Raw genomic sequence first — 14,108 nt, forward strand, 5'->3', positions numbered from 1 at the left:
CGTTCGATACACCTGTAGAATTCCTATTGACATCTGTACCGAAAGAGTTCATACCGTCCAATCCCAAGATCGGATCGTCCGATCTCACCTCATCCGAATTCCAAACGTGCCTCCGAACTGTCCTGGTTCGGACCCTCCAAACTTCCCGAGCACAATAAGCCCATTTAGCATTTCCGGGTATTCTCAACCTAATTCATTGGTCCAGTTGATCATATTCAAATTCCTTTAATCACATTTTATTAACTCTAAACATGATTACCAACTTAATCTTGCAAAATAGAAACGGACCACTACAATATCATAATTAAGATTTAAATATTAAAATACTGATGCAAAATTGTGATGAAAATCTTAAGAAATAAATAGTGTAAGTCTAAAAGACTAGTATGTGTTATCCCTATTGGTAGAGCGATCGAATCATGACGCTTGAACTCATTTGCGGTTTAAAATATTTGAGTTGCACCATTACCACTAGCTTTTGGTAAAGCGACAAACACTCGGTCCTAAAATTGGTATCAGATCCAAGGTCATGAGTTCGATTAACATTGACTACAAGGAGTACAATTATTGGGAGATAGATTGTTGAGGTGCAATAATTGTCCCTACTAATAGACCGATAGAAGCATGATGCTTGAGCTGATGTGCGGTTTAAAAAATTTGAGTTGCACAATTATCACAAGCTATAGTTTTTGGTAAAGTGGCAAGCATTTGGTTCTAAAATTGGTATTAGAGTCAAGGTCATAGATTAGATTCTCATTGACTGCAAGAAATGCAATTATTAGGAGAAAGATTGTTAGGTTGCAATAATTGTCCCTATTGATAGAGCGGTTGAACAATGATACTTGGGATTGTAATGGCCCGGTTCCATTTTTACAAGATTAAACATGGATTGGAGACTTAATTTGGATTTAATTGGACAATTTTTGGATTTTTGGTCAAGGGCAGTTCGGAGGGTCCAAACCCTTTGGAGGCACAATGCAAGGATCGGAGGCTAAGGAGAGATCGGAGCGTCTGAACCAGGATCGGAGCGTCCGATCTCAGTTAGGCCATGGAGCTGGTGAGGTATCGAGACTGATCGGACACGCAGCAGTTCGGAGTGTCCAAACTGTGCATGCAGTGACGTGGTCTGCATGCAGAGATCAGAGCGTCCGAACCCCCAATCGGAGCGTCCGATCTCCGCCTATAAATAGGCCCTCCGAGAATCAGATTTTCACATCATTTACAAAGTTTTTCTCTTGGTTTTTAGGTATTTATAAGTGTTTTGGGGTGATTTACAACCTTATTAGCTTAGTCCGGGAGTTGGCAAGGTGCTCCGTAGTTGCAGCGGAATGGTGCCCAAGTTCTGGGGCAGTCGTCATCAGCGGGCTGACGACGGACGAAGGTATAACTCTGGCTCCTTGTAGAAAATATGGAATATGCTATAACTTAGTTAAGGCTTTTAGAATAATATTATGATGCATGAGTATTTTGCATTGTAGTGCGGACTTTAGGCTTGGACTTAGAGGTGGTGTAGCTTGCCTAGTAGAACTAAAGTAAGTAAGTAATTACTGACTGAGATAGCCATCTAAATATACATATTTATGTGTTGCATGATTATGTGTTGCATTATTATATGTCATGATATGTATGATATACTGTTCACGATTTGTATGCGGCATTTGCATACCATATTGAGCCTATTATCCTTTTGAGATAGTCAGTTGTTCTAGGATCGCTCAGCCCTAGGGTTGTTTTGTTGAACGATCGGGTACCGTGTGACATCCACTGAACCGAAGGGGCAGCGTGTGCGGTTTACCCAGAAAGGTGATAGTTCAAGATTGATTTCAGTATGTGTGGCACCCACTGAATCTTCGGAGCAGCGTGCACATACCGGAGGAGCCTATGTTCTGAGCATGATTTTTCAGATATGATCCCAGCTTATCCAGAGCATTCATATTTCATGTTGCATGAATAATATGGACTTGTATATTCGGTACATTACGTACTGGGCGTTAGCGCTCACGTCCTTGCTTTTATCTCGGACACCCCATTCGACGGGGCAAATTTGCAGGTGGACCAGGAGCGAGATCAGTGTTTGTTCGGTAACCCGGGTTGGTTGCAGAGATTTGCACAGGTTTCTAGATTAAGCTTTTATCCGGTATTTATTGTTATTTCAGCTGAGTTTTATTTGTTTACTGGTTGTATTATGCCGGGATGTTAGATTGATTATGTTTTCGCAGTTTAACTCTTATTGTGCTTAATTAAGTTAAAATGCATGTGTAAGCTCGCTTGATTAGTAGGTGATTACGGTGCAGGTCACTACAGGGATGCTGTGCGGTTTAAAAGATTTAATTATACTTTACCACCAGCTATAGTTTTTGGTAAAACGACAAACATTCGGTCCTACAGTATGGTAATTGTGAATAATTTTTGCATTATTAATTAGAAAATTTTCAATATATTAATTAATTATAAAGTTTTTATTATAGTATGTTGATAATTATTTTTTCGTATGAGTTAATGATTGAGTCCTTATGAACATGTTTTTTCCCTATCACAAGTTCTAATAATAGTGTTTTGTGAGTTAAATACCAAATTAAACAAATTATCAAAATAAAAACTAATAATGTTATTTTAATAATATAATAAATATATATATGAAAGTCATGTCATATTCGATGAGTTTGACAATAAGCCGCGTAGAATAAAATACAATTTTAGTGAAATTTCTCGATCCTAGAAGAAAACACGCGCATTGCACGTGGACGTAATTCTATTTGAAACAAAATTAGATATTTCGGATAATATTAAAAATAAAATATATATTTTTATAATTCATATTAATCATTCGTACGTCACTACAAGTCTCAAGATAATATATATTTTTACACATTGTTTTTCTATGAATCTTAAGAATTTAGTATATTGATACTTAAAATAAAAAAAATTATATATATGAGTAACAATTATGAATTAACCTAAATATTTTTGTTTTTTACACATTATTTTTTTGTTAATATATTATATAAATCAATTATATATATTATTATTATAAATATGAGTTCCAATTATAATTAATTTATATATTCTTTGTTTTACTTACTATTTAAGTTCTAATTATGAATTTACTTAAATATTCTTGTTTATTTGTTTTTCTATAAATTTTATGAAATATTATATGAATATTTAAATAAAAACTTGTATAATGTACTACGTACCTATATTTCTATGTTTTTTTTCACATTTTTTTATCTACTAATATTACGAGATACGTACCTATATTTCTATATTTTTTTCACATTTTTTTATCTACTAACATTACAAGATAATATATGGAGACTTAAAATAAGTGGATGCATGCACAGTGATTACTTAAATATCCTTGTGATTACATTTTTTTTCGGTCTTACAAGATACTATATGAATATCTAAATCTAAAATAAGACAAAAGAACAAATAATAAATAATAGATACACAAAATTATATAATTTTTTATTTGAAAGAATGCATGATATAGTTTTTAAAATAAAATAGTTAATTGAAGAGTCACATAAATAAATATTTGAAAAAAACACATTAATTATGTTGTAATGAAAAATGACAACCATGTAAATTCACAAATAAACTCACATATTTATATAGATAATAGATAATAGATATATAATATTCTTTTTTATTTGTTTTTCTATAATTTTTACAAAATAATATATGAATATTTAAATAAAAACTTGTATAATGCTCTACGTACATATATTTCTATGTTTTTTTTACACATTTTTTATCTACTAATATTACAATATAATATATGGAGACTTAAAATAGGTGGATGCATGCACAGTGTATTACTTAAATATCCTTGTGATTACATATTATTTGATCTTACAAGATACTATATGAATATCTTAATCTTAATCTTAAATAATAAAAAGAGCAAATAATAAATAGTAGATACACAAAATTATAATTTTTATTTGAAAGAGTGCATGATATAGTTTTTTAAATAAAGTAGTTAGTCACATAAATAAATATTTAAAAAAGCACACATTAATTATGTAGTAATGGAAAAGGACAACCATTTAAATTCACAAATAAACTCACATATTTATATATATATAATAAAAAATTAGAATAATAGATTTTTACGAAATAATATATGAATATTTAAATAAAAACTTGTATAAAGTACTACGTACATATATTTCTATGTTTTTTACACATTTTTTTATCTACTAATATTACAAGATAATACACGGGGACTTAAAATAAGTAGATGCATGCACAATGTATTACTTAAATATCTTTCTGATTACATATTATTTTTCTATTGGTCTTACAAATACTATATGAATATTTTAATTTTAAATAAGAAAAAGAGCAAATAATAAGTAATAGATACACAAAATTATAATTTTTATTTGAAATAGTGCATGATATACTTTTTAAAATAAAGTAGTTAATTGAAGAGTCACATAAATAAATATTTGAAAAAACACATTAATTATATGATAATGAAAAAGGTTAACCATGTAAATTCACAAATAAACTCATATATTTATATATGTAATAGATGTAATAGAAATAGATAATAGATATATTCTGAATTATCCATTTATATATGTGATGAGTACGTCTAAAAATTTCACTAGGCCCAGACCTAATCATAAAGATCCACTCCAAATATTTTTGAGGCCCAAACTTATTTAAGTATTATTTATAATTCTACAAAAGCCCATAAGAGGCTCAAGCCCGTGAAACTCTCCGAATATCTATAAATAGCTCAAGTTACCTCATTATTAAGATACACACTTTCTTTAGTACTATAATGCTCTACTCTTGATTATTATTCCTTGAGTAATCACTGACTTGAACGTCGGAGTGCCTTCGTCGAAACCCTCCCGGCTCCTCTGACTTTGTTTTGTGACGTAGGAACACCCCACTGAAAATTTTCATAGGGAACGTACAAAGATTTGTTGATAATTCGGACTTTGCGAAAACAACGTGTCGAGTATAAGTGATTTTTGGCACTTCTAATTTTTTTTCTAGGAAGCATTTCAAAATTTTATTAAAGAGAGATGCTTACCAGCTTTCAGAAACACTCTTTATATAATTTCAAAGGTACGGGACCAGGCCCACTTATTTACCAATATATTATTATTGACCGTAAAAACAAAAAATAAGAATTGGAGTTTATGGATGGGCCGCTGGATGCAAAGAATTGGGCTGCCAGAAGTTATATATAGGATAAACTAATTCATAGAATTGGGCCACTGGATGCATAGCATTGGGCTGCCAGAAGTATGTGGAGTCTGATCCACTGAAAGTTATCGTCCTGATTTCGTCCTAAAAAATATTAATTGTTTTATGTTTTTAGTTGGGGGAGAATTTGTTGGAGTTTGAGATTTCCTCCAAAATATGAGAATGGTACTAGAATAGTTATTATATATCATCAACCGGTTTTTAAAATTTGAATCCCAAAATTATGAAGGAAAAATGTATGTATATATATGTTGTATGGTAGGATATATTATAAAGTGGAAAGTGTTCCCCCTATTATGAATAAGGCCGAAGACTTGGCGAGAGGAGCTAACTATGCATTCAAATAATTTAAAAAACCAATGACGATGGTTTACCCTTCATTTCAAACATGAAACAGAGAGTCGAATAATTGAGATATTCTACATAAGTTGACAGGTCTAGAAGATGCATGTATCAGTAGTATTGAAATCTTCAAAGTCCAATCAATTGTACGTGCTGATAATTTTCTATATATGAATCTCACCATAGGCCACGAAAAATAATTAAAATGGATACAAAATGGAAAGTCTTCTTCTTCTTGCTTTTCATCTCCTGCTGGATTTCTGCATGTCGTCCACCTCTACGGATATCATAAGTCCGATATTCCGAAGCGTTACGGATGGCGAGACCATCGTTTCATCTGGTGGGATGTTCGAGCTGGGATTCTTTAGTCCCGACAATTCCAACATTAATAATTGTTACGTCGGAATCTGGTACAAAAAGATCACTCTTGGAATGGCCTTTTCTTCAGTGGATATCCCAAACGAATTAGGAGGGATCGAACCCCACGTATTATTTCGAGTTCGTGATGAACAAGAACGAGGTGTACTATCAACAACATTACAGAGAGATTGTTTGCGCTTGTGGCTGACATACATAAATTACGGATTCTATTTTTATAGAAGAGATTAAATTTATAAATCATGAAAAAGTAGGTAGTGTTTGAAAATAGAAGTGAAGAGCTAGGTGAAACTTTTTTATGGTAAAGTGTTTGATAAATTAATGATTCTTAATTACATGGTAGAGCGTTTGAGAATGAGTATTTTGTTACAGTTGGATCTCAAACTCGATATTTCGTCTCAAACATACTTTAGTAACACATAAGCTACAAGTCACAGATACATACGAACATTCACTTTGTTGAGCGGTTGATAAAAGTAACTAGTGTTGTATGTATCATAATCTGATTCATGATCAACAGCAGCTTATTGCAAGCATTAATTCGAAACTAGTTCATCTATATTGCAGGCTCTAGCGGAAAGAAGAGAAGAATACTCATCACAAGTTTGATATCAATGATTCCGATGACTCTTGTAAGTCTCAGTCTCATCCTGTATATTCGGAAGAAGAATAAAGATAGAGAAGTAGGTGAGGACAAATTAATTACAAAGATTACAAGTTGTTAATATTTTCAAAGAAAAAAAAGACTCTCATAAATGATCAAATTCAACAGCGTCATGTTTTTATAACAGGAAAATACAATGCAAGTGAACACGAAGAGTCAGAGCTACCTTTCTTCAAATTAGCTACAATCCTCGAAGCTACGAAATGCTTTGCCATTGAAAACAAGCTTGGGGAAGGAGGTTTTGGACCTGTTTATAAGGTAAACTTTCCCCATATGTATAAAATATAAGAAGGAAAAAAAAAAAAAAATAGAGGAGAAAAAGGTAGAATAATTAGTTCATTTTTTGATTCATGGTCTGCTTGAAAAACCATAAAGATAATGTTATAGGTAACCTCATTTGATCAAAACATGAGCAATGTTGAACTTCACATCTGATCTTAGGGCGTGCTCGAAGGGGGACAAGAAATTGCAGTAAAACGGTTGTCAAGAACCTCTACACAAGGGCTCGATGAATTCAAGAATGAAGCGATCTTTATCGCAAAACTTCAGCACCGAAATCTCGTGAGGCTTCTGGGATACTGCATTCAAAAAGACGAAAATATGTTGATATATGAATACATGCCAAACAAAAGTCTTGATATGATTTTATTTGGTGAGTATCATACTTGTAGAATGTATGACCGTCATTAAGAAATTTCGCATGCATTCCTAGTTGCGATACAGCACGGTGTTTACGTGACTAACCAACATTTTGATCTGATGCCAAAATATCATTGGCAGATGAAACAACAGGTGATTTACTTGATTGGCCAAAACGTTTCCATATCATCAATGGAGTAGCCAGGGGAATTTTGTATCTTCATCAAGATTCCAGATTGAGGATTATTCACCGAGATCTCAAAGTCAGCAACATATTGCTGGACTCAGACATGAACCCGAAGATTTCGGACTTTGGAACAGTCAGGAGTTTCGGAGGCAGTGAGACAGAAGCTAAGACAAGCCGAGTTGTGGGGACATAGTAATAAGAATCTTGATCATTAATGGCTTGATATATATATATATATATATACTTCTTTAACTTCTTTCCACACTGTTTTCTGATACATAAACACCCAATATTATGCAGTGGCTACATGTCTCCGGAGTACGCAGTTGATGGGATCTTCTCTGTGAAATCAGACGTCTTCAGCTTCGGGGTGCTAGTACTAGAAATCGTTAGTGGGAAGGGAAACAGAGGATTTTCGCATAGTTATCATCATCTGAACCTTCTTGGACATGTAAGTAACTTGTATATATGTCCATGAATCAGCAAAATATATATGATACTTATTGAAATTGTAATGAATCTAGGCATGGAACCTTTACAAAGAAGAAAGGTCGCATGAAGTGGCCGACGCCTCTCTACGAAATTATCCTCGAGATTTAGCTCAAGTGATAAGGTCGATCCATGTTGGTCTATTGTGTGTGCAACAGAAGCCTGAAGATAGACCAAGCATGTCCTCGGTGGTGTTGATGTTGGGCAACGACGGCGCGTTAGCCGAAGCTAAACAGCCTGGTTTCTACACAGAAAGAGAGCCCATTGTCGCCCAAGATTCAACGACCACACAGGTGATAACAAATTCACCTAATCAACTCACCATCACCGCGTTAGATCCCAGATAGGAAATGTGCATGTTATGTTGTTGCAATATTTTTTTTTTTTTTTTATAATTTGGCCGACCCCAAATCTAGAAATGTACGTGAACACCTCAATTCTAAAATAAAAATAAAAATTTGAATTTGAATTCATATGCGAAACGGTGTCAGCATCAAATGTTGTTTACCTCCCTTCGTAGAGAATCCGTGTTCGAAAACATCGCAAGTAGATGATCTTTGACATGATGTTCATGTATGATTATAACTTTATATATAACACATGTAAAATATAACGAAGTACTCAAAGTAATTTCTTAATTTAAAATTAATGTTTGAATTTCAACTTTGTTACGTTCAATTTTCTTTTAAAAATGATTTTATTACGGGAATGGTAATTTCAGTAAAATATATGATGTTTGCCATATTTTTAACCTCGTGGATTAATTTTTATGTATCACTTAGACTGACCAAAATATCCTCATTATGTGTATATAGTTTATCCAACCTAATCTATTACCTATTACCTATCTAAAAGTGTGAATAAAAGAGCAAAGTTTTACAATTGTGAATTTACAACTTTGCCCTTTTATTCTACACAATTTCATGTAAAAGTTAATACAAATAAGGATATAAATGTAAAAATCAATTATTAGCTAGGACATAAAAGTAAATGTATAAATTTTTATATAAATAAATACAAAATACATGGCTTGTTAATTGTTACACATTAACTAAATGCATTCATTACTGAGTAATAGTGAGTTGATTAAAATAAATGAATCAAAAAGATGTTACAATATAATAAGTCTAAAACAATTTTCAATAATTTCATGCTTTAATTTGGGTGGGATTTTTTTCATTTAATTAATTGATTAAATAAATAAAATAAAAGGAAATATTTTTGTAACAAAATCAGTTTTGGAAAGAGAAAAACAAAATGGGTGGGATTTGTTTTCATTTAATTAATTAATTAAATAACTAAAATAAAAGGAAATAATTTTGTTATCTATTACCTATCTAAAAGTGTGAATAAAAGAGCAAAGTTTTACAATTGTGAATTTACAACTTTGCCCTTTTATTCTACACAATTTCATGTAAAAGTTAATACAAATAAGGATATAAATGTAAAAATCAATTATTAGCTAGGACAAAAAAGTAAATGTATAAATTTTTCTATAAATAAATACAAAATACATGGCTTGTTAATTGTTACACATTAACTAAATGCATTCATTACTGAGTAATAGTGAGTTGATTAAAATAAATGAATCAAAAAGATGTTACAATATAATAAGCCTAAAACAATTTTCAATAATTTCATGCTTTAATTTGGGTGGGATTTTTTTCATTTAATTAATTGATTAAATAAATAAAATAAAAAGAAATATTTTTGTAACAAAATCAGTTTTGGAAAGAGAAAAACAAAATGGGTGGGATTTGTTTTCATTTAATTAATTAATTAAATAACTAAAATAAAAGGAAATAATTTTGTTAAGAAATCAGTTTTGAATTTATTATTATTACCTATTAAATAACTAAAATAAAAGAAAATAATTTTGTAAAGAAATCAGTTTTGAAAAGAGAAAAACAAAAAAATTAAAACTTCTCATAGTAATTTTAAAAACATGTTATAATTAAAAATTAAAAACGGATATATATTTATGAGTCTTATATAATTTTGTATAGATATGAAGAAGCTGTTATACAAATAACAAACTTAATAATTATATCAGTCTGATTACTCATTTTTTAATTGGCTAAAAATAAATATTTTTCACATCTATGAACAATATAACGAGTATTTTTTCAACCAAAACAGTTAAAAGAAATATTTTTGTAAATAATTTCAAAAGATAAAAACAAAAAATTAAAACTTCCGATAGTAATTTTTAAAAAATTAGAATTAAAAAATATTTTTTGAGACTTTGATATTTTTGTATAGATAGATATGAAGATAAAATGTTAAATAATAATTATACAAACTTAATAAGTATATATAAACTTAATATTACTTACTTTTTATTGGTTACAATAAATATTTTTGAATTCATGAACAATGTAAAATGTAATTTTCTACCAAATGCAAAATGTTCAAATTGTGAATGAAATGGCAAAATTTTTCTAAGATAAAAACAAAAAGTTAAAACTTTCGATAGTAATTTAAAAAAATAAAAATAAAAAAATATTTTTTGAGACCTTGATATTTTTGTATAGATAGATATGAGGAACAAAATGTTAAATAATAATTATACAAACTTAATAATTATATAAATCTTATATTACTCACTTTTTATTGGTTAAAATAAATATTTTTGAATTCATGAACAATGTTAATTTTCTACCAAAATCAAAATGTTCAAATTGTAAATGAAATGACAAAATTATATGACTCACAAATTATAAATAAATTATGTGTACTCACGTGCGTCGCACGTGCTTTTTTACTAGATAAATAATAGAAAATAAAATAATAACAAGAAAATATTTTTTTTTAAAAATATTAATAATATCTATAGTAAGTCCAAACAAAAAAAAAAAAAAGAAGTAATAAGTATATTAAATACATTGATAAAATATAATAAAACTTATTATAATATTATTAATTAGTGATGTTAGCGTACGTGACACCGGTATATAATCTCTATCGAGTACCCAAAAGACAAGAAATCTTGCCTGTTATGTCTATGCATCAGAAGCAGCTTGCATAATACACTCTTTAATTTTTCAAATAATTTTTAGGCAACGTTTTATTCATCATATTACTAATAAAAAATACTATTATAAGACGGTTTTAATGGTTATTTTTTTGAGTCGGGTCTCCTATATAAGTTACTATTAAAAAGTATTATATTTCATGTCAAAAGTATTACTTGTTATTATAAATATGGGTAGGGTTGACCCGTCTCACAGATGAGACCGTCTCACAGGAGTGTTACTCTAACTAATATATGTATAACTCATCTCATCTCATCGCACGTTCTTCTCATCATATTATTTATCCATATATTAACTATTTATTTTACATTAATTAAATCATTAATTATTTATCTTACATCAATCAAATCATTGAATTTAAATTATTATTTTACCCATTATAAATAATATTATTTTTATTTTATTTATTGTTAAAAAGAAAAAATAGTCATTTAACATTTTTATATAAAATTTAATCAATCAAATCAAATAAACTATAATCTATCAATCAAATCCAATATTATTTTAACTATCATTTCTTATTTATTTTTTTATTACATTATATTACTTATCTATGTATTACTTATATCATCACTTAAACCAAACGGTGTCTTAGTGTACCCGCAATCCTGATCTTGTATATCCAACTTCAGCACGAGATCTACAAGACCACATCATTGCCACCTCAAAATTTTTAAAAAAACACAACTTTATTATAACTTTTCTCCACAATTTTAAACCCAAAAATTAACTTTTTATATATGGGTCACATTACTCATTTATATGCACATTATACATTTTTTATTTATTATCTATATTTAAAATTTTAATTTTTTATAATATAATAAAAATATTTATCTTAAATAATGTTAAATACGCGTAAGGTAATTTTATTAATTAATTTTTAACATTTTTATTTAATTAATTAATATTTAATCAACATTTATTAACTATTACAAAATTCATGTATGTATAAAATAAATAAGTTCATAACTAAAACAGATTTATTAAATTTTACATTTTTATTTTGTTAATATAATTGTAATAATATATTAAATTAAAATTTAAAGCGTTGTAATGCTTTAATTTAATGAAACACGATATAATTAAAATATTAATAATTAATAATAAAGCATGATTTGATTAATCGCATTCGTACATAATAAATAAGAACCAACATAAATTAAAATTAAAAAATAAAAACATACACAAGTGACAAACACCAAGATAAATTAAAAACATAAATGTACACAAACGAAATATTAAATTACAAATTTATTTCTCACTAATCGCATCCGTACCATGTCCAGATGTGTTTAACCAAGTCGGGTCGAATTTGATGATGTGTTTCTTTGTTACGTAACTCGCTATAATTTTGAACGTACTCTCGGAATTCTTGGTAGAGCCCATGACAATACGTTCTGGTGGAGGAGAGTCTTCATTCGACCAATTGACTGATTCATCTTCCTCGTCCTCAATAATCATGTTGTATAAAATAATGCATGTGTACATTGTTGGAGAACGCGACTTTCAGATCAAACAAGATTGATACCCGGTGCAGCGGAAGTTTTAAAAATATTTATTATATGGAACAATTCCATATTGGGTATCAAATCTTTACGATTAAATTACGTGTGTGTAAAAATTAAATAACAATTATAAAATTTTTACCTTTAATCTCGAATCGAGATTTTGGACACCAACAGATTTCTCTGCTCTTGTTGTATCTCCCTGGAACCGATGGATGAACTGTTCTTCAATTAGGTCCACGAATAGAGATTTAATCCCTCTGATAGATTGCACTAGAAAATCTATCAGAAATTTTCTACGAAGAGATTAACGAATTTGATTCGTTAAACCAGACTGTAATTCAAAATCACAGGCTGGATTTTTCTGACCGAGAGAGGGAAGGGGGGGGGGGGGAGGGGGCGGCCACACATGTTAGAAAATTACTTAGGTTTTCGAAAATTGTGACCTATTGTGTGTAATTTCTGTACTGCAATAACTTATTTATAATGTAGGCCACTAACAGCTTAGGGTCCATTAGTCATAAGTTCAGGCCCGACAAGCAAAGCCCGCATGTTCAGAAATTAATATAAAATTCATCGTGACTCCGATTGATAAACCGATTTTACCAATGTGCACAGAAACCATTTCTGCACCTTTTAAAGTCAAGATAAATTTTTCTGAATCCGAATTCAGTGATTTCCAAAAATGGCCATCCCTATGTCATTTTAGGAAATCTTACTCCTCTACTCTTAAATAAGAAGTCCAACTTCTTCGTTCATTAAATTTAACTCTTTAAATTTAACTATCTCAACGGGGATTAAAAATCCATTACACTGTGTGACCCTCAATGGTTCAGGGATACAGCTAGCCGTGGGCTCACAACTCCTTGTGACTCGGAACAACAATTTCCGACTTGCCCATCGAATCATGGTATGAGCGCCTAGCAACATCGCCCCATGATTCCCTAGGTATCACTGATAGTGCCTACAAGAACCAGTAGATTTTGGTTAGCGTACAGTACGGTCCCTTCATCCATATATCCCGATCGAATCAACAACCATTGGTATATCGAGAGTCGCTCGAGATTCGATAACTATGCAATGCATCTTGAAGATCAAATAGTGACATCGCATGTGCTACTAAGAAACCATTTCTTAAATCACATCATGTACTCTGGCCAGAGATTCGTCACACTAATATCTCCTCAGATCGCATAGGATATCCACACTCGCAAGTATGTGGTGAATCCTTGACAACAAAGCATCGACTCCTACATGTGTTGTAACTGTACCCAATCCCGATACCTGATGACCCCAATAGAGTCGGTAAATGAGTCAAAGCACAGTACTAGCATATAGAGTCTCAATGATGTCTCAAGTAGTAAGGACTAATGGTGTACAACCAAACCGCGGACTTTATCCACTCGATAAGTGATAACCACTTGGAAAGTCCGGATAGGGTAGTTCGATCATTCATCATATGAATATCCATTTGCATGCTTTGAACATCTCTATGTTCCTTACCAATGAAACGTGGTACTCCGCATCGCAAATGCTAGTCTCAAACTCGAGCGATCCTTATCCTTATTATCGGACGGCTCAATCGACTAGGAACAGTTTAGAATATACAGTGACTATAAGATGTGTTTCAT

General features: G+C 30.7%; 1 protein-coding gene across 1 annotated transcript; it reads left to right on the top strand.

The window, feature by feature from the left end:
* Positions 1–5,793: 5,793 nt before the first annotated feature.
* LOC140877917 (G-type lectin S-receptor-like serine/threonine-protein kinase At4g27290) lies at positions 5,794–8,281 on the top strand. The gene is made up of 7 exons (XM_073281519.1): positions 5,794–6,097; positions 6,523–6,642; positions 6,747–6,877; positions 7,061–7,271; positions 7,400–7,637; positions 7,746–7,896; positions 7,970–8,281. Exons 1-7 carry the CDS (start codon positions 5,794–5,796, stop codon positions 8,279–8,281), a joined length of 1,467 nt encoding a protein of 488 aa, XP_073137620.1.
* The last annotated feature ends 5,827 nt before the right edge of the window (positions 8,282–14,108 follow it).

The sequence above is a fragment of the Henckelia pumila genome, chromosome 2, assembly GCF_033568475.1.
Source record: "Henckelia pumila isolate YLH828 chromosome 2, ASM3356847v2, whole genome shotgun sequence".
Lineage (NCBI taxonomy): Eukaryota > Viridiplantae > Streptophyta > Magnoliopsida > Lamiales > Gesneriaceae > Henckelia > Henckelia pumila.